General features: G+C 35.8%; 1 protein-coding gene across 3 annotated transcripts in view; it reads right to left on the reverse strand.

The window, feature by feature from the left end:
* klar (klarsicht) overlaps window positions 1-23,790 on the reverse strand; it is a 246,236-nt gene that overhangs the window by 36,572 nt on the left and 185,874 nt on the right. For all 3 annotated transcript variants that reach the window (XM_077445079.1, XM_077445078.1, XM_077445080.1), the window contains exon 10: window positions 17,553-17,732. In XM_077445079.1, coding sequence (XP_077301205.1) covers window positions 17,553-17,732 — 180 coding nt within the window. The remainder of the gene's footprint in view (window positions 1-17,552; window positions 17,733-23,790) is intronic.

Raw genomic sequence — 23,790 nt, forward strand, 5'->3', positions numbered from 1 at the left:
GAATGGTTAAGCAGCACGAAGTGAAAGATAATGATATTCTAATAATATTTTGAGAATCATTAATACATACATATATTTTATATTATTTATTTTTACGTACATCATATGTGCCATGACAGGAATACTCCAAGGCGACAAACAAGGTTAAATTATTTTTTGTACATAAGTATTAAAAATTTTGTAACATAACAGTACATAATACCAATAGAGACATCTATAGGCAATCAACAAATTTTTGATACACTACGAGAAATATATTATGTAGGTAGCTTTTATAAGATTCAACAAATTCGAGATGCTAATAATTCGAATTTGCGAGAAACCGAGGGAGAGGATACAATAATTAAGCTAGAAAAATAGGAACATTCTAACAGGAGCGGTTATTTTGTGTGTTTTTAATAACCGCAAGACCTCGCCAGCAGCAAATTTTGCCGGGACTTGAACCCACGACCTATCTACTGATATGCAATAGCTCTGCCAGTGCACTACGCTGTGGCGGAATCATACTTAAACGCACTATGATAATATGGTTACTCGTGGGATAGGACAAGGATTGAACAGGACTACAATGAGCCATAACTGAGTAATATATGCATGTGGGACTTTCGTGAGTGGATTTGAGCTATAGTAAATGTATGATCAATAACGACTGATCGGAGCCAACTTGGCAACCACAAATTTCCACATCAATATGCAGAGCATCTCGAATCGATTCTGCGCGCACGGCACACCACTGGAGTACCGTGGTACATACAGTCTCGGTTTCCGATCTCGCCTCGTCACGTACAACACTTTCGTTACCGCAAGCTCTCAAAAAGGGTTTCCACGCAAAACGAACGATAAAAAGGTGGCTTTGTCACGAAATACGAACGCTCGAAAGGTGGAGAACTCGCGACGACGAATAGTCGTGATGATGATGATGATGATGACGACGAATACGAAGTGGAGCCGGACACGGTTTTGACTTGGGACATGAACCAGATCACGTGCTGCGGTCTTCTGCATCTCCGCATTCCATGTACCCCATCATCATCGTCCAAGACGACGAATACGAGAAACGACTTCGTGTCCTATCAATAGATACTAATATCACCCACGTGCTTGTTAGACTCGTGTCCCAATAACCAACACACGTTACCCTATATAGTAGAACCTCGATGATACGGACTAATTGGGGATAAGGTAGTCCGGATAATGAAAAATCCGGATAATCAAAAAAATCACAATTGACTGGGAAAGACGTGTCCATTCAGTATGAATAATTTTTATTTGTCTACATTTAAATATAATATATATATATATATATATATATATATATATATATATATATATATATATATATATATATATATATATATATATATATATATATATAATAACATGAAGATCCATATTAAATTATTCTTTATTAAGAAATTCAATTGTGGATTTTTGCTTAAAGTGAGCTGGTATTTTTGAAGCTGCTAAATCACGAATACTTTTCATACAATAATGGACCAGATATTGTCTGTTCAGACGATCGTTTTTGATTGAATCACATAAAAATACTCTTCGACTTCTTCACTTCATGATTTTTTATTCATAACCTTACGCTCTGAGCTTTCATCTTCTGACATTAAGGAATCAGTAAACCTCACAAAATTTTTTTTCATATCCGAGATCGTTGACGTTCCAATACCTACCATATTTATTTGACAAAAAAACGTCCTAAGATTCCGCTTTTTAAAGCATTGATTTTATCTAATTTGTTCTTTTCTATATTGGAAATATTAAAAATAAATATTTAAATCACGATCAAGTTTTCAAGAAACAAACGTCTGACTCATTGCTCCTTATTTTCGAATTTTTATGTTATGCATTTCAAAGCAGCAAAATCGTAAAATTTGTGTTTGTTTTTAACAATCCGGATAATCGAGGTTCTACTGTATTACAAAAAACGCTACTATGTATCATACATGTCTAAGATGAGGAAAGTAGTTTTTTGATTTTAAAACCCAATTATTTAATTTCGCTTTGTTTGAAGTGCTACTCAAAACTGATTGGATTATAAAGCGATGAACAAATATTGAATGATTTGATTGAGCCAATTTTGAATAGAGTTAATGTGTCGAGTCATAATAGTAAATCAAAGAAAGTGTAAGCGAGAGATAACATCGTAAACAAACATATTTAATTGAGAATTAACGGTGAGAGTACTTTCAGTTGTACTTTTTAATGGGTTTTTCTAATTAAACAACACTGAAGGGCTTTTACATAAGCAGATTGAAGCGATATCCATCGATTGATATTTGTTGGAAAATAGTGCACCATCATTGCGATAAAAGTGTGTAAGTTCATTGCGGAATATTGGAATATGGGTATCGAATCGTTCGTCGAAGAAGTGAATCCATCATCATCATCATCATTAGAGCAGTGGGTGGTTTGGATGATGTTACGTGGAGATATGCGGCAAACGGGCCGTGACGTGGGTCCACAATCTGGCCATCATGCTATGTATAAAAATCCGTGCGATGGGAGCATTTCACGGAACAAATTTAAATTATTTGGGTTAAGGACGACCGGTGAAGTCGAACTTTCCGGAAACTACAATTTGTGACGCACTCAAGTGAGAAGGAGGAGGCTGAATTCGAACTATTATATAGTGATTTTCCACTAGGAATACAACAATCGTACCCAATTTTGTTATAAAGGGGTGTAAAAGTTCTGGGTAGGATATAAACTTGAATGCTATATTAGGAATAAATTTCCTGGCGTCGTATTAATTATGCTTCATGAAAAGTTTTGGGACATGTGCACAGCCTAACTCGTATATAATTTTAATATTAAGTAGTAAATATAAATAATTATACATATACGGAACAGATAAAACATAATTTTAAAGTATGTTTCTTTGAAAGGAGAATATGTAGATGGGGGAAGACAATGTTTCGAAAGCATTTGTTTTAATGGGATTCCCATCCTTCTTTTAAGCATTACATTTTTACATACTTATTTTAATATATTTAAAATTTTGCTAAAGTGACATTACAGAATTGCTACATGTCGTCACTATGGATAAAAAAACAAAATAAGATAATAAGCAAAGATAGCAAATAAATCAATATATGTATGTACATACATATGTATAAAAGCAAATACATACATTAGAACACATACGATCTCAAATTAAACAATCCCTCAACCAGGTTGGTATTCTTAATATTAAATAAATCCAATCCAACAAGAATCTGGTTGAGGAAATTGATAGCCCTTGCGACAGGTGACGAAGCCATAAAGTTGGTACGTTCCACAGGAGAAGATAACAAGTTGCGGAAACTAATATACCTGACCATCTAATGTTGGCTGGGAACACTGAAGTTGAATTCTGCAAGAATTTGAGGACTTCTCACCAAACCAAATATGTTCCTGTTTATTAAGATTCCAGGACTTTAGTTGTCTATGGTGCAAGCACAATGAATATTCACGTGTGCGTTTTTTCCAGTTGGGAATGGTGTTTCTTTAGGTCATTGTTAATTCGTACGATCTTATTATTTCGAAAAGTTTCACCTACATGTCTTCAAATATGGAAATCACCTATATCGATCACTGTCAAACCTATGTCAATACAAGGATAAAATATCACCGAAAACATACCGACGGGTGATTTTTGGCCTGGGTGCCATATAATAGATCAGCCGTGTTGGCGTTTTTTTACATGTGCAAAACTAGCTAAAAAAAAACACGTTTCGTGTATGTATGTACCTTTCTGTGTGTCTGCGCAGGCCTTAAAAGGAAAATTACTAAGAGGATATAATAAAAGTGGAATTAAGATCCAAAAGTACACAATGCAAAACAATATCATTCATGAAAAAAATGAACGTTCATTCAAGGATAAATGAACGTAATTTAGAAATGTATTTGCATAATAATTTTGGGTCATGATGCATATTCACTAACATTTAATTAGCAAGTAAGAGGAACATTGTTGTTATAAGCACATCTGAAACTGTCATTTATCATTGGAGATTTACACGTCATGGCATTTATCATCCAAGGACCCATAAAAAATAAATTACAGGCATTATTAATAGGAAGGTAGTGCATTGTTGCGTAACAAAGGTGACAATTCGGCATCATCATAATGCAATTACTCACCTAACACTATAATGGGATTAGAAGTGTTGCGTTTCAATTTCAGACAGCTAAATTACTACTTCCAGGCGTCAAATAACAATTAGGTCATCACGGGCAAGGTATCATAATACAATTTTCGGGTTTTCAAAGGGCGACAAAACGAACCAAGAGAAAGTGGCTCACGCAGGGCCAAACATATACACAATAAGTATACGTAAGTACATTTGAATCAAAGCGAGATCTTCGTGAAAGCAGAAAACTCTTAGAGCAACGCCCATCATCAAGTACGAAACCACCAAAGAAGACGAGGAGAACCACGCATGACGGATTCTTTAATTATCCACACGCTTACGCAATCGAAACTCGTGAAGTGATCCATTACAATAATAATAATAGTAGAAGACCGGTGAAAACGTTGCACAATGCAAACGATCCCTTCGATAGCATCGGACGCACGATGCAAGACCTGTATCTGAAAGTCTATCAGATAGCACGTCCAGATGCTGGATTTGTTTGAAGTGAATTAATTTTAACCAGAGGCTAGTTGCATAAGTGCAAACATTGTCTTGTTTAAATTATCTTACAGATAATTTATGAGCTTTTGTTGCTTAAAGTAGCAAAATCAAGATAAATCACCAGGAAGGAAGGTGGGAGATATGAAGTTAACCTTTAAACCCTGTCATCGTAAAAAATCCGTAGTACTCGAGTCTATCGAAATAGACAAGTCAGGAAACACACATAATAGTGGATTACGTGATCTTATTTGATTTTCTTTTTATTTGTATCAAACGCTTCAAGGTTGTTCACATCATCAACGTTCGATAAAAGCGCTTTCAAGTGGTAGTGTTTTTGCCACAACAACTGCGGTAGCAATATCGTCAGCTACCATTCTCTGGTTTTAAGGTCTCACCAGTCATGAATTCGATGATATAATGTTGCAGTGAGATGATGACTGCGATGACGGAGACGGGTGCAGTGGCATTTGCGGCCAAAGACACGAAGAAACTGCGCTGATCACAATCGAAATTGCATCATTGCACTTTGTCTCGTTAAATTTTTGCACTGGGAACGAGTTAATCGAGCTAATTTTCAGCTGGGTCGTGATACGGTCTTTCAGTACTGGAATCGATAATGCTGTGTACTAATCGACGACTAAACGTGACGAACCAATTACCACTTGTAAGAGCAATGTTTGCTACCTAAAGTAAGCGAGTACTGGGGTTTCGTAATTGTTTTTCCGTAAATGTCATACAATGATTATGCAAAATTGTCCAGACAAAGATATTTTCTAGAGTGTGAAATCGGAAGTACATAACCTACATCACTGGCAACATGTGTGTGTATATTGCTATCTAAAAAAACTGCTAGTTATCCCATTATTGGTTTATACATATTTATTTTAGGGTGGTTCAATAACAAATCATAGACACCCATCTGTCAGTTTTTGGGTAGCAGTTTCACCAGTGACGTTTAATCATATGTATTCTTCAACAAAGCCTCTATGATTCGAATTATGTCATTACGAAATAAGAACATCGATCAATATCAACAGAAATAATTATTTTCGCGGGAAGCCCTTTGAACACGAGCCTCACAGATGCGTAAGAGAGGGTGGAAATTCAGTACGGTGCGATCAACGGTCAGTGTGGGAATGAAATCCGCCTTGGTATGACGGGACTGTTTTAGTCGCTATTTATATTTCTTGCACTTATTTTATATTATTAGACATTTAATACAAGATAAAAATATTTTTATAGCTACATAATTGCAATAATTAACCTCGCAGATTTTGCATTATTTTAACTGAAAACATACATTTTTAACTGGATACTTGGCGTCCACTACAGTGAATAGCGGATTTTATTAGCACAGTAAGGAAAGTGTTAAGAGGGAGATAATGATTGACTAACAAAATACTGCCCGAGAAAACATCATACGATTGGTTGCAATTTAGAGTAGTCGCAAAGTTGTTTAATTTTGTTTTTGAAGTGGAAGCGATTAGCAAATGATGACCCTATAAACCCGGCAGTTGTACCTTTGAAACTCAATTAAAGTTTTCTCATTCAAGTATCTATATAATAATTGGAAACGTGTTTACTTGCAAGTTGCAACTTCCATCTGAACTCAACTTTCGTCTTCTTCCAGATACTTTTCAAACGTATTAATTCCAACTTTCATACATTGTGTTTTAACACCTTTGACACATCACGTTTGCGTCTACATCTCCCTCATCCGAGTAAAAAGAGGTCGATTTCGGTCGTGTTGTAATTGCAAATTGCCGTACTGCGGTGATGTTTGCGGTCAGGATGCTTTGGCCATGTTCTTTGAGGTTTCACCCACCCAGAGATTCATCATATAAATTATCCTTGATATCCAGATAGCGTACAATTGTATGGTAGCACGTGCATAATGCGAATTGTGCAACTGCAGAAACATGCAGATTCTAAGGAAATACAGACAGATACGGACAGATATAATAGATCGTAAAAGGAGCGAAATGCCGATAGTCGGTTGGGCAACAATAGGTGCAACAATCGAGTTGGGTAACCAATACAATTTTCAATGTAAGTTGTAAGACACAAAGAAGGGTGGCACTAGAATCGGCGGAAAATTGTCACGATACGCCATTTTATCGAGATCTGTAGAAATTGCATAGTCTGTCTGTCCGTCTCGGAAAGGTTGGTGCTCCAGCGTTGCTTCATAACGCGTGAAGGTCCCGAAGTAAAGGGGAAAAACGATGTGGAAAATGTGTTGCACCGTGTGAGTCACGCTTTGCTTTTTATGACTTTTTAACTGAAATCGATATGGAAGGACAATGCGTTTACTGCACTATAAAATATTCAAGTCAAATGGTTTATTGAGAGCATAAAAGTTTCTCGTTTCCAGCGTGGCATGTCTGATTTCAAGAGCCACTTTTTCAATTTGTGTATAACATGCTATAAGGAAGTTACATCGATAAGATCATTTAAAATAAAGGAATAATTTAAGAGACATTGCAGGTTTCCGCAATTGCAATTATCAGTTGAAATAGATAGATAAGATCATCAGTAAACTCGTAAGTTTTGGCTGGGAGAAGATAAAGTGGAAAAGCAAACAACATTGAAAATGGTCAAGAAGGTTGATACGATGCGAGTAGTTTGGACAAGTAACTTGGACGTCAAAAACGTTCAAAAGCATTTGGATCGCCTGTTGCCACGCTATGAGTAGCATCCAAATTACTCGTCCAAGCTACTCGAATCGTGTCAAGCCGTATTAGCTAAGTATCCTAGTCTCCTCCAATAAGCAAGTACTTTATCGAATTACTATTAAGTTTCACTATTGAGTACAAAATTCATAAAATTATCATAAAATACTATTATAGATAATTAATCAACGTTTAAAGGTCCGTTTATATTATCTTAGAGTCAACAGCTCGGCACAGCACTGCAATGATATGACTACTTTTATTCATACTATACAGCACCGCCCGTTTTCGGCACGTTCACACTTGTTTCGGACGAGTGCAAGGCGAAATAGTTTTACATATACATTACAGAGTTGACTGAATATTGAATATTGCTTGCATCCAGTTGACATTGTCATAAAATTACGTTTTTGAAAATATTCATATGCACATGAAATCACTTCCGTTAGTGCGGGTGCATTTGCCACCATGACGTCGCATCATTCGTAAAAATTTCCACAGTGGTCAAAGAAAACCAATTTGCTAGATACGTTTCGGCGACATGCACTGCTGTATAATATGAATAGATAGTATCGTTTACTGCTGTTTCGGATACGTCTCACATTATGGAGCATATGAATGAATCCATATATAATGTTCTAAACAATATTTTTCGTATTGCTGTTTACGTGCAGTTGCCGACTTGAGATGTACTGGTACAAACGAACCTTAATGAGTGTCAACTAAAATTCAAGTCAAGATATACATATGTATATAAGATCCAATCGATCAAGCTTATCAAAAGTAAAATGCATGTACATAGCTGAACTAAATCAATTCACGATCTACATACATATTCAAACATTAACATTGCTATTCAGTTTTTAGTCCAATATTTCAATGTTTAATGTCGTAGTAGAGAGTTTAATGTAATTGTTATTACTGTAAATTGCTTTGAGATGAAATATGTAACATTAAATTAAATGGATATCAACATAATATTAATATCCTAATTACTACTAGATACCTATAATAATTTATTACAGTATGCAAAACCAAAGTAGAACGATAATAGCACTGTAATAAAATATGATTTAAATTTCTATTGGCACTACAATGAGCCAGTGATGGATTACACGCATCAATAATCTATTAATCTTTTGATAGAAGTAGGAGATGAATATAGAGCATTTTTTCAATAGGCGGTAGCACTGTAGGCTTCGTATCTAGAACTTAATTATCTCTCGGATGGGCGCATAAAGGCATACAAATAAGAAGACGAAGTGAAGTTCTCGCGCTCTCCTATCACGGTGATTTATATTGTATGGAGCTTCGCATGGAACTGGGACGATAATCGATCCACGAGCCACATTATGGTAATTGCAGGCCGCGGGCCTCGCGAGATAAACATCTGGCCGAAGAACGCAACACCAGGATTCAACACGGCTGCTGCGTATCGATGAAAGCTCGAGAGCTTTCACTGGTGACATTTCACGTGGGTGTCTTAGATTTTCGAGGATATCCCTCCGATCGCCGTGAATCGGACTTGAATGATAGACTTCCACGTACCATTTGAATATAATCGCATTAAAATTATAGTCAAACCGTCAATTTGTCTCCGAGTTGAGTCACCGTTGAGCTCGTTCGTATGGAAACTGGACAGTGTCGTCATTCGTAGTCGGCTTTGTGATCAATTGAAGTCAAAGAGCAAAATAAATTGTCATTGCAACCGCATCCAATGGGTAAAATGCATAGGAAAAATCTTAAATGAGAGAGAAAGCTAAGGGAAACGAACAAATTCACATGTGCATACATTATAAGTTAATGTAGTTTCAAATGTAGAAACGATTGCATTATTTCTAGTTAATGTTCCAAGTAAAATACTCGACATACATATACATAGTTGTTTTAACTTTGAATTCAAAATATTTTCCCTTTCATAATTTTATAATAAGTTTTTACACAAATTTTTAGCAAATCCAGATCAAGTTACGATTATTAATCTTTATTAGTAATTTTTACCTTTTATACCAGGCCTGTAGAGTCGGAGTCATAAAAAATAAACCGACTCCAACTCCTATCTATTATTTTCTTTAATTAATAGTATTACGTTATGCCTCAACTACAGTCTCCTATTTTATTGAATTAAATCCACTAATAAATTTTAATTTGATAATTTTTTTTATAAAAATCATGATTTTAAATTAAATTATAAATAAAATCGTTGAAATGCAGGTATCTTGATGTTTTGTGACCAAAATCAATGTTTCCTCCGTCTCATACTTTAGTCTTATTCTCATTTTTCGTATTGATTTATTTGTGTATAAAATTCATACACATATGTACACTATTTATGTACTTGCTTTTTATTTATATATATTTCATTACCAATAATTCAATAAATTGGGTTGCAGGTCAATTTTTAATTCCTTCAATTTTTTGTATTTTGACAATCGTTATTATATTTATTACATTAAAGTCGTTCAATTTGGAGTCGGAGTCAAATAATAAAATAAAATCGGAGCCGGTAAATTTTGATCCGACTCCACAGCCCTGTTTTACATAGTAAAAAAGATCATACTTGATGAAAATCTAAGACTTCAATGATATAATTGAGCTTCAAATGATTTCGCTTAAATTTTAGTATTGTTAATATAATATACTCTAAATGTTACATATATGTATATAAAAGTTTGAAGAACAATGCGTCAATATAAAAGATAAGAAGGAACCAGTGAAAATTATTGGACTTAATATTCTCTTGAAAATCCAGCCGTCCCAAAGTTTGAAAATCACTGACACGCGGAAAACAATGAACATTATGAAGTGGATGTTCTTTAACGAAATTTTAACACCTGGACTTTAACACCGCAAACCGCAAAAGCAAGCAGCTGCCAAATCTTCACCAGAAGGTTCAACCAAGTCAAAAACAATATCAATATCAAATTGAAACCATTTCACTCGACCAAAGAAACATACGATTGGAGTACCGCAAAAAATCATATGTGGAAATCGACCAGTGCTTCAAACACAAACGTGGGTTGGCAACGTTACTTCAATTGAATTTATCACAGAACAGGATCAGCGTTTCGCATAATACTCGTAGTATACGATCGAAGGAATAAACCACCTGCTTGGTTGCTGATGAAACCAACGAACATATCACCCACGCATTCCACCAAGCTCCAGGACTTGAGCTCTCCTCATTTGTAAGTTTTGGATACTGTTTGTAACGAAGGCGTTAATATATTACAAACTGGTTGTAAGATACCATCTTCATATAATAATAGAGGGTCGACCTCGTGATAGTATTGCACATGCAATGAGGATGACAGGCTGATTGATGGACTCACCCTAGGTACTTACCTTCGAAAATATAGCACGTGCGCACATTACCTACGATCAGGGTGAATCTGACAGGTCAAATAACCCAGAACAATGAGAACAACGCTTTTGAGCAATGTAGACTGTAAGGAGCACTCAGATTTTTTTTATTAATTTGATGAATCTGATACGAGAATGCAGCTTGAAGTATCGCGTTACTGGATGAAGTGGAGCATAAGAGGAAATTCAGGTAAAGAGCAGGTGTGTGCGGTTAGTCCTTAGGGAGCCAGGTGCACACGTGCCTCAGAATGCGCACACAAAAATAAACGTTAAAAGGATAGTGTTTATGAAATAATAATAATAAAATGTTAGACCATATGCCATACCCATTATTATTGAGTATTGAAGCAGTTGTGCATTGCGCAAACAACAGTGTGACCGATTTGAAATTGTTTTAGGGGAGGCTGAGTGCCAGAAGTATATGCTGTGTATATTGTATTACCAAAATGATCGTGAATATATTTATGTATTGTGTGAAAATAACAATGAATAAAAATATTGAAAAACGATACTATAAAAGCATGGAAATTTAAGAAGAATATCATAGCTCTAGTCACGTAACTGTTGAATGTAATTCAATGGTTCTATAAATGGGTATTATTATTATATGTTGTGAATAAAAATGTTATGTAAAACATTCATTTTTTATTGATCTGAAGCTGTCAATCATGAAGAGATAATTTTTCAATAGTTTAAGATCAGAATGTGATTTCAGTGCTCCAGACAATTTGTAGTTCAAAATCATTGGTCAGTTAAGATTGGTTTGGGATTTAAAAAATAGAATCAAAGATATTCTAGTACTGTTCCACGAACAAGAATTTGAATAAATAAAATTCCATATTCACACTACATAAATAAGAAAGCGTGAACCCAAGAAGCAGCAGGTACTTGTACAACTACAATTTAGCTACCGACTTTCGAAGCGCAAACATTATGAGTGTTTCTGTACATCTATTTTAGAAGCTTCACAAAATAAACAACTCGTATTCGTAGCAGTGATAGTAGGACACGACTAAAGGAGGAAGATACAACTTGACCGAGAACTTGACCTCGGCAAAGTCCAACCGTACGAAGCGGATGCGATAAAACTGGGTTCAGCGTTAAAATGAAATTAATTATTGGACACATTTGAATAATCTAAACATAAATAGAAAGCGTCAGGAGGATTATGCGATCTTAACGCGTTATAAATTCACATAGTAATCAGTATAGAAGCACAGACGGGGGAGAGCACATTAAAGGGCCACACCTTCGACTGGCACGACACGTCAGTCTGAACAATCGTGGTCGTTTTTTACAAGGTTTTTTTTTTATTTTTATTTTTATTCCTGTACACTGAAGATCAATAATGGGTTGGTGAAATGCGCGAAAGGGTTAAAGTGAGTATTACTTGTGCTCAGCTTCAGACTGTTGTGCGCTTTGAATTTGAATGGACTACTATGTTCGTCTGGGGAGTGTTAATTGAAGTATAAGGGGACTTAATTACTTGAAACTAAAAGGGGAACGAGTTTCAAGAGGGTTTCTATTACTATAAATACACAAACTTCAACTATTTTAACGTTATATAAACCGAAATTTTAAGTGTTGGGAGGATTTGACACTGATTCTACATACATACATACATATGGTTCAACGGAAACTATTTATCATGTGATTTGTGAAGGGGTGGTAGAAAGACGTATTAGGATAGCTAGGTGTCACGGCTTCAATCTCACACGAGATTCCGATGTAATTTTTAATGATGTTGTTAATTAATAAACTCTTCTAGCTTCATGTCGTAGACATTAACTTACTTCAATGTAAGATAACCACCGTATGTTGGTAAGATATCAAAGCGACCTGAAGAGTGGAAGTGGTTCAAAATAAGATCACAATTTTTTGATCGGCAGCAATGTCACTGAACTAACAGACTGAAGCTAATAAAAAGCTTTTAAAAACAACAAAATTGTAAACTTGGATTGATTTTAATCTTGTTTCGGTGGAAGATTAACTGTGTAGATGGGTTGTAATTATGTAAAAATTTGTATTTGAATTGAATTCACGGTAGTTTACTACAATAATCACGTTGGTACTAATGTATGCAAAAATTATGCACGAGCAAAAACTACAAAAAAGTGGGGGTTTAAATTTGATCTGTCTCTAACCAGATTTCATAGTTGATATTGCATTACAGTTCAATTTAATTTGACTTCTTTTTTTGATGCCCGAGATTCATTTGGAGCAAGTAATATAGTCCCGTTTTTATCTCGCATTAACAAAGTTTGGGATTAAATAAAAAATATTTATAAATTAATTTTTATCCATAATATAAAAAATCGGTAAATAAAATTTAAGAATAAAAGAAGCAAAGAGGCATTTTAGATATACATATATGTAAAAGCATCTAGCAATAATTTATAATTAAAATCTTGTGGGTCTAATAAATCTGTCGAGGAGTATCATCATAGTTTCTTTCTGATTTAAAAAAAATACGCATACTAGAAAAAAAAATTAAACATTGCGGAATATGAACCATGATGTTTGAAATGAAATGAACACATTGCTATAAGACCCAGAAGATGCAAAAAGGGAAATAGCTCTCGAGTGAAGACGAAACGAAATTTCTCAGAGGTAAGAGAGAGCGAGACCTGAGAAATATGAGGCTATTATTTGTACGTTGACTTTGAGTCTAGCAAGTACTTATGCACGGCACGTGGGTGAGCTGAAAATTTTACCCCAACAGCGATAGAAAACAGTAATGGAAGGGCAAATAGAGCTAACAGCCCTTGGGCCCTTATTCAAATCACAAAAGCCGCTTCGGAAAAGTATGCTTTCAAACAATACAAACATTTATACTACACCCACTAATAGCAACATCGATCACGGTGAACAACACTACATACTTAGAATATCTCATACGCATTATAACTGTCCACTAAAGAGCCACAGGATACTTTGAATCTGGCCATAAGTTAACAAACACAATCGATTAATCAACGCCACGTTGCGTAGACCCAAACATGGAGATAGAGCACAATAATGGAAAGCGACTTGATATTTATGCAAGATTCGACTCTTTCTACGGTCGTATACAGATAACGAAATTCTTCCCGGTGGGTTATTATACGTGAGGAGAGATTACCATAAAAGGAATATGGAGTCAATAGTAATTGACGCTGGATGACAAATGGCAAGTGTTGCTCGGATGTGCTATGCGCGAGTACTTCTATAAGAGCGTTGCATCATATGGATAATATCCATTGTTGTGTCGAGTGTTGGAGCGCGTTAACCTTTACGTTGCTGCTGACAAGTTTGACCGTGACAGGTCGCGGTCGATGCTGTGGGCAGATCTGGGACAAGAGTTATACGGACGACATATCTAGCCTATAGCGTTGGCCATACGGACACACATTCATCTCAGCCTAAGGTGAATGGCATAATACTGTAGCGTGGACGTGTAGAGGGATCACGAGATCGGAGTAAAAGACGCTATAGTAATGGTAGTTTATTGTTCTTGATCCGTCGGCCTGCCAGCTCTGAATGAAGCTCGGACCAAAACCACCTAGTATTTATATCCATAGGGTACTTTCCGAACAGAGAGATCATTGGTCGATTGGTCGCGAGACCTTATTGGCCGTTGTATACAGCTTGTTCATACGTCGAGGCCTTTTTGGCGCGAACGCGAGATCAGGTGATAAGCGATAGTAAACCAGTGGTTGACGAGCACCAGTTACATAATATATTTTATTTTATGTTTAATTTATACCAGGAAGGCCTAAACGGTAACCCCAATGCGCCTTCCTGGCCAGAAACATTGTACATAAATCCAATTAATATCCACAGAGACATTTATGGTCAAATTTGTAAATTTGCAGCATTTTATACAATTCAGCGAAATTCGAGATTGCTGAAAACTCGAGAATTTGCGAGAAATGAGTAAGGTTGCCAATTTTTTGGAACCGTTTTAATGAAAATCAGATGAATTGGCCAATTATGATAGGAAACGATCGACCTGAAGTCACAAACCCAAGGTATGGCTAGCAGAAACCAGTGGGATTTGAACCTGTGACCACTTTGTTCAAAGCATTATATATTTACATATATGCTAACCCCTAGTCTATTCTGCTGTTTATACGTGATATGCGTTACAATACTTACAAAGGCGCAGACAGACTGAATCGTACGGCACACCATGCTTAGGTAGACTAGGTGTGATGGGTGTATACTCATTTAATTGTTAATTCGTACAATCTTATTATTTAAAAAAGTTTCTTCTAAATTTCTTCAAATATAGGAATCACCATTACTGAGCACTGGCAAACCAATGCCAATGTAAAATATCTATATCAGTGAGTTTTGGTCCAGATGGCCTAAATATGGTATGGCATAAATCGGGCGTGCTAGCGTACTAGCGTTTTTTGCGAAACTATCTAAAAGAAAACACGTGCCGCGTACCACTGTGTGTCTGCGCCCTAACTGATCATTGAAAAACAGAAAGATAGAATTCAGAAATATCATGCTGCTGGAAAGAGTCTGGAAGTTACATACATACATAGTTGCCATGTAGAGAAATATTGGAATATAATTTAATTCTCTTATTTGAGTTCCTACTTACAGAAAACTAGTAATAAATTATACACGGACGAAGAATAATGTTTCAATTTGAAGTTCACATGCAAATTATTGCATACAAGATTAACGGCGTTGAAGTTAGAGACGACAGACAATACGAGGACTTTCAATTTCCATGCAAACTCGACACGGGGCATAATGTGTGAACGACAAAGAAATACATCGGCGAAGAAAAGACTTTCAAATCATCGAATACTTTCTTCGTCTCAGAACAATGGGTCGTGGTTACGGCACAAAAGCGACAAAGTACCACAAAACTCACCTCGCGGTTTCTAAATCTTCTTTTCGACGACAATCAGTCGACTTGGGGCGTACAAATTGTCACGACACGAAAGTTTTCCAATGCAAAACTACAACATGTTGTATGTACTACAAATAAGAGGGGAACGTGATCGATATGTAGAACTATAGCCGCGACACAATAAATTACAATAAAAATACACCGCAGGTATAGCTAGGACCAGGCACGCGAGTCGTAAGGGTTATTATTATGTTCCGGTATAAAGTGATGTTCCACGCCCATACGACGCTAATAAAATTGAATGTACGTCTAAAAAAATATATAGTTAAAATGGATCGTGTTTTATAGACCGTATTAAACAACGTAATGGTCTTGTTAATGTCGAATTATGTATGTAAATATTGCCCGAAACGCCTCACTTCCAATTAGGAAAGCAGGTGCGTGTCCGAATGTCAAAAATCGGATGTAAATATAAATAATGAGCAAGATGGCTCAGTTTGTTAAGAACGTTTAAGATAACCAACTGAAAGGTACATGAGTCAAATCAAGGTGGAGATTTTTGATGATAATTGTTGCCACGAAAAACGGAATATCTGGCATTTGGATTCTCTTTAGCGTGATACTTGGCGTTTCTGACTCTCGATGGGTGGGATTTTCGAGTGTCAGATCTTCAGTATTCGAGATTTTCGTGAAGTGTGCGAGATTTTCATATGCGACATTGTCACCGGACCAACTTTGAGAGCTCAAATCCAACTCGTTTACGGGAGTTGAGCTATTTTATGTGGTATGTTTATACGTGGCCTATGTCTGATCACGGATACAAATAAAATATATTCCTTTTATCTATTAATTAAATAAAAAAAAACTATGTAACAAAGAGTTAATTGGTACTGCCTCTAACTTAACCTAACCTAAAATAATAAATATTCCGTAGCAGCAAACAAAATCTACTTCTTGTCAAAATTGGGAAAGTTCAATGTGTATGTAGTATAAATTGGCACCATTGAATATTCCTTATAAGCTTCTGACAGACGCAAATGATACTCAAAATGCCTGTCTCTTGAGTAGTAGATTCTAGTAGTAGTAGTAGATTAGATTCTGCTCTAAGTAGTATTGGAGTTTACAAAATAATATCAAATATCAAATATCAAATTTTGTACGAAGTCGTTCCAATTGAAGTCTGAAAAGGTGGATCACTCCCACCAAAATTTTGAAGGCAGGTATGAGATTGCTAAAATCTTTTGATCTTTTTTCAAGGTTGAAGAATCCTACACCGTTTGGTTGGGCAAGTACATATGTACGTATAGAAAAATATTGTGCGACGATATATGGGATTTGTAACGAGTTATGGTCGTGCGAGATCGAAAACCTGTGGAGTTAGTTAGCTCAGAAACCGCAATATAACCTATGAAAGTCGTATGAATCCGTAATTCATCATTAGAGAGTTTAACTGGTACTATAAAATTGCAACAACCATCTTATAGAACTAGCCTAGAGAAGATCCAATTTGGTACACAATGCAAGTCTTCGATGCTATGGTTTCATCACATACACACTTGAACCACTTTGAAGATACAAACGACGAATATAACTCATCATCGACCGTAAAAAGGATTGACAGGTTCGTTACACATAAATCATCAATGCATGATGAAACAACGCGATAACAATCGAGAAAGTGGCGTAGAATCAGCACTGATGCAGACAGGATTTTAAACAATATATTTAAAAATATTGAATACATATGTATAACTCAACCTCACAACTTAAAGTCGTATTATACATACAATTAAATAATTGGTAACATTGAGGGATGTAAAACGTTTGACCGCGCAGAAGCTAATTCGCAATAGGAGTTAATGACACAGTGCTGATACTGAGACACAGTTGGAAACAGACCACAAACCGCACCATGAGACTCGACCAGCATACGAGATCTCCAGATGAAAGTGATTATAATATGTATGAGAAACGGGGAAAACCGAACGATTCGGTCACGTTTATTTGTAGACTTTTGGACAACGCAAAGTTGGCACTGACCTGTGTGTCTATACGAGCCAAGCAAGCCTCCAGATGAAACTGCCACTCCAAAGCCCTCAGATAGAGCACGTGCCAACGGTGTTCGAGAGCACGAGCTGCTGCTTCCAAGGTTCCAGGTCTGCAGAGTCTCACCACCGAGCTGACGATGCGGCCTTGCCACTGGACTTCACGTTGCAATACCTGAAATTCATAAAAATTTAGAGATTATTATACAACTCTAACGATAGTAGACGTATTAAATTCGCAAACTATGTAGGTACAGTTCAGTTGGGCGAAAGTAGGTTGAGCGTGTGTCACTGCAGATTACGAGCTAAGCCGATTATGGTGCTCCAAATGCTGTAACCTTCTGAGCCCAAAGCGGAGGCACATAATTGTAAGTCCTACGTGAATAAAATAAACAACCTGATAACTAGAAGTAGCTTTTATTGAAAACAACATGAATTTCTTAATATACATATAGCATGTATTTGTATTTGACTTAGTAGTGCCATAAGATATTCGAGTATGTAAATGCGTATAGTATGTAGTGACAAACAATAAATTATTTAGAATTAGTAATAAGTAAATTAAGGTTCAACTTTTGAAATAAAAAACATACTTCAAGTAGCAGGATCATATATGCATATAAAAACCCCCATGGTTTTTGATTCAACCAGTCTGTAGTAACAAACCATCTTGAATCTTATTCTGTCTGTCGAAGAAAATTCATATTTTAATATGTGCTTGCAATATATACTTTGAGCAAATTGTTTTGTGGGAAGGACTTAAATTTAAATATAACTTAGTTATGAGGAAGGACTTCAAATAGAATATACATATGTACGACTGAGCGGCTTAGATTAAAATAATCAAGAAGTACCTACACGCCCTTCATTTACACAACTCTCTTGTTGACGTATTACAAAACAGATTTCACAATTATAATATCGTACATATATACATACATGACTCTTCATCATCTCTACAATAAGGTGCAATCGAAGAGTCAATAAATAGAAGCGGACATTGCAAAACAATCTCACATGAAGTACATATACAGACATCTCATGATAAAGACCTCTCGATCAACGATGACTACATCAGCATTCTATGTATGTACAAGCAATTTCCCACAAAACTACCGTAACTATGAAGACGTTTCGAAGGTTTCGTTCAATAATGACTCAATCCCTTCACGTAACATGCACATCACGGGTCAAAAGAGAAGAGATCTCGTCACGCGGGTTTCGAACATTCGCGAGTGTAACGAGAGTATGCAGGCAGGTAGGTAGGTGGATGTAAGCAAACGAGAAAACCGACGACCAAATTATCTGATCGAAAGGGTCAGAGAGATGCAAAAGCGCTTTCTACCCAGGCTCGAGATAAACGGACTGTGGAAAAAGAAAGAAACGAAAAGAGATAATGAACGCGAAGGCACAGGAGATAAAAGAGCCGCGTGAAAGTCGACGGGAATCCGAAGCACTTAATACATCATCATCGATTGACGATGATCGCAAAATGCCGGTATCCAAATGGATACAGTAGGTATACAAAGTGTGGGACTTCTGATATCGGGTGTGATTTATCGATATGCATTGCATGGCCTAGAGCAATGTACATAAGTACGGATCTATTATAGATACAAAATTAAGAACAAGCGTTGAAGTAATCGATAAAATCGAAAAGGGATTGTATGTGGGTCAAGATCGAACTATAGATATGGATTGAAAAGTTCAAAAAATAAAGGGCCTCATTGTAATACCGACATATGAGAATATGAGGAAGTAAAAAAATTAAAACAATTTCACTTTTAAAAGTGACACACTTGATGACCTTTTAATGTAAAAATAAAGACCATTAAGAAAGAAAAGGTCAAAAAGAAGACAGCAGCAATTAAGATACGAAAAGAATCGACCGTCTTCTATTGGAGATGACGGAAGCACTTACATATAAATAGATACAGTACTTCTTAATATATAATTTCGAAAGAGACTTTGTATGTATGTTTGTTTGTTTGTTTCGGTCGTAGATTCCGTGACGTTCAATTTAATAAAAAAACAAATGAATATTAAAATAAAATAAAACTATTCAAATAAATTTAATAAAATGTTTACTATTAGATTGGCCATGTTTAAGCGGTTTATATTACAAATACCGAGCGAAGCCGGGTAAAAACGCTAGTACTACATACATATGTATATAAAGAAGAGGAAAAATACATATATTTTTACAAGGCTTTTATATGTCTCATTAAGTGACTTACAAACCAGCACACATTAAAATAATATGCCACCTGAGAAATTATTTTCAGTGTCAGATTCATTTTGAGGATAGTGAAAAGAAATTGTAATAACCAAAGCTTCAGATAAATATTATATTGAGATAAATATCTCATTAACTGTGTAATATAAATACAATAGTGATTGAGAAGTGCAAAAAGCATTTCTTCGTTTCCTATATGTAGAGGAAAAAGTGTGGTATCGCCCAAATTTCTAAGCTAGTCCTTTTCTTTTGGCCAATGCTAGGATATAAATTCCCTTGAACCTCGGAGAAACTTCTAATTGATTCGTTTTGTTCTCCAGCCTATCTGTGGTAATAATGGGTCTACGTGACTTGACAGAATGTTAAATGACAGAAAACGCAAATATCGGAAGGCAAAGATCGAAAATCGAAAGATCTTAAGTCGAAAGATCAAAAAAAAATGGTGCATGGTAAACGGTACATACTCACTTAATTTGCGCGAGCAGGATACAACAGGAACAAGAGGAACATGCTTTTCCTCCCGTATTCTGCGAGCGCACCCGTATTAAGTGAGTATGTACCGTTTACCATGCACCATTTTTTTTTTGAACCTTTGACTTAAGATCTTTCGATTTTCGATCTTTGCCTTCCGATATTTGCCTTTTTTTTGTCATTTAACATTCTGTCAAGTCACGGAGACCGGGTAATAATATGTAACGCCCGTTGTTGCTGGAAGAGTTGGGGTATTTATGTCCCTAATAATTATTTGCGTGGTAGACATCATCATTTGATGGTTGTACCTCCTGAGCGCACATTTCTTTATCGGATGGCTCCTATTCCAAAAGATATTTGACTTCTCAATGAAATCTTTGCTGCTTTGCCTGAATGTGATATTTTCCACATCGGTTGAGTGTAGGTTATAAGAGTGTTTTTTTATATTTTTCATATCTGTCTGGTTGCCTGCGCTCATCATAATTGGATGAAATGTATAAGTGGAATTTTGATCTTATATTATATTTTCAACCATTGCAGCGCATTATAAACAATGGTCCGAAATTAAACTTCAATAAATAAATAATTGACATGTTAAAAATAATAAAAAAAAATCTTTGCACGATTGCAACACCCATAACCTTCAAGCATCAAATAAATATTTCGGTCCTATCAGGATTCGAACAAGGAATCTCTGTTCAAGAATCCAACGCTAACCCAATCTACAGTATGTATAGCTACATATAAATATACTGTAAGCACACATGAAGCAATTGCGAAGAGCACACAAAAAATATGATTTTCCAAGAAAACATCAAAATGCTTCAAGGTGTCATCTAATGACCAAGGTCAATATCAAAGTTAGAGACGGTCACGTGACACAAATTAACCTTTACACCAAAATTGAGCGGAAAATCACCAATTTTTAGACGAAGAAGAAGACGCTTCTCAAATTTGAGACTAATATTAAATTTCGACTTTGAAAAAAAATCGCTGCACACGCTCTTGGTTTAAAAAACCAAGGTTGTGGGAAAAAAATAACGTACGCGATATGACGTCATGAGCTCGAGCCCATTAATCTTGAGTTAATTTCATTTAACCGAAGTCGAAATGTGTGATTAATGACTCGAAGATTTGAGAGGTTCATTCAGGCATATCTGGTACAAGACGTTTAAAAGAAGAGCAAGCGTTTCTACATCTTATATGTAGATAGATGATCTTTAAAGTGAGCAAAAAATTTAAGCTTGATGGATTACACGCATGTCACCTGTGATTATAAACCACAAATAGAAATTTGTATGATGATTGTAAATATTAAATTAGTTAATGAATAATTGTAGTCATACGGGATTAAATTAGACAGATGATGGTTTGTAACTAATGATACTTCTTTGAATGTATTTGAGATGCTTTTCAATTCATAAATTAGATGAATAGAAAATGTCATAAATAAAAACTGTCTCCGAGTGCAAACAATGTGTAGCTTTCGCGTGAACTTTGCCAGTAGCGTTGATACATCAAAACTATGTATGTATGTTATAGAATTTATTGCTGAGATGATCGCTCAGATAGAGAAAGGGTTAAGATCGGTAGCCTGTGTGTAGCTCATTGTCTCGACAATATTCTCTTAGCACATATTATATTGCAGATACACAAGAGAAGTCCCTCTCGATTTCGTGACTATACTATCGATGTCGCTATTCTCGATTTCACTTAAAATCTGCAAAATGCACCGAGAGAAACTCCAGTCGGTTGGGGCGAAAATTGCATCTTCGTTGCACTTTATATGAGAGGCATTATGCTAATTTTCTAATGGAGCGTTAACGGCGCGGCAAAGCCTCGTCCACACATGACCGACTTGTAGCTGTCAATCAACAATAAATCAACAATAATCATGACATATTATATACATATGTAGTAAAAATATACAGAAAAATTAAATAATATAATAGACCCAGCACTAACTTACAAATGTAAAAATATTTACATACATATATTACTGAATATTCAAAGGGTGTAAATTTTGCCGCATGGTTTCTTTTTTAGAAACACATTTTTAACATCACAAAGAGATCTCGGCCAAGATTCAAAGTGTAAAATATACATAGGTTTCAGCCTTGACAATGTCGGACATGGTTCCATGGAAACGTTTGGCCGCTCTTCAAACGCACGAGACTCGTTTCCAAATAAACAAAATATGAATACAGACAAACGTGTGTTGCTTATTTATATTTGTGCCTCGAATTCCAGTTAACCTTTAACGGTCGACGTGGATAAATATTTAACGACAGATGTGCGCGCACACGTTAACTCTTCGACTATTATTATCATTTTTAGGTGAGATAATTAAGTCTACAATGGACCGAAATGTATCGGTTGCATCAATCAGTGTTTCTAAACATTTATTTTTCAATTAAGACTTACTTCTAAGAGCTGCATATATATTACAGTATATACATGTGTGAAAAACTGAAGCTATTTACATTAAAGGATGAATTATGTAAGTTCATTTCCAATACTAAACCAATTTGTAGACGAAATAATGTCAAATCGGATTAAAACTATTAGCTGATATAATTATACACGTGTATGTATGTGATATTCAAACGCTATAGTGGTGCTATAGTGTCTGTTCGCCGTTAATACACTTATCAAATGGTTATCAACATCATTCGTATGTTCGAGTTTGATTCACCATACATATATTCAGGGCCAATGAGAGGAGGGAGAGAGGTGGTATAAACTCCAGAGGCCAACATACTTTTAAGAGCCCGGTACGAAATGGTAAGCGAAGCCTGCAAATTCCCGTCTGCCTAGCGGTGACGAATTCGTCGACAAAATTCCTCATAAACAGTCAAGTACACTAAATTAAATTTATCCCGGGCTATGCAAATATGTGTTATGTTGACAGCATTAAGAGCAGATCATTTTTGGATCGCGTTTTCGGTTCAATATATTGTGAAGATGATATGAATACAAAATGAAAATGTAAGTTTCTTTGAACTAAGACATCCGTATTGCCTTCATGTTGAGAATCGTTAGACTTGATCAGATTTCGATAAGTCAAATATCGATTACACGTTCTCACGATACTATTACCGAAATGAAAAATGATAATCTTGACGGATGATCGGTCGAATGTGAATCCGAAGGGTTCAAAGTTGATCCAAAGATCGAAAGTGAAGTATGTATGTATATGCTATGCACGTTCGCTCGAAACCTTAAACTCGTGATGAAAGTGAATTCTTTTTAATTGGTTTCCCATCGATCGATCTTTAGAAAATCCTCCATAATGCTGAGAGTTTCTACATGCGTAATTATTCGAGATAGATAGATAGCTAAGATCTGAAAGTGAACGAACGTTTCAGTGAGTGACAGGTCTATCAGTGTTCGAACACGACGACGAACACATCAGTCAAACCAATTTATGAAGTCTAGTTTACAAATCGAGCTACAAACATTCAAAGGACATATTAAAGATCGTATATAATATAAGGAGATCAATTCGACTCCTAACGACTACTCG

Source organism: Arctopsyche grandis, chromosome 13, assembly GCF_051622035.1.
Source record: "Arctopsyche grandis isolate Sample6627 chromosome 13, ASM5162203v2, whole genome shotgun sequence".
NCBI classification, from domain to species: domain Eukaryota; kingdom Metazoa; phylum Arthropoda; class Insecta; order Trichoptera; family Hydropsychidae; genus Arctopsyche; species Arctopsyche grandis.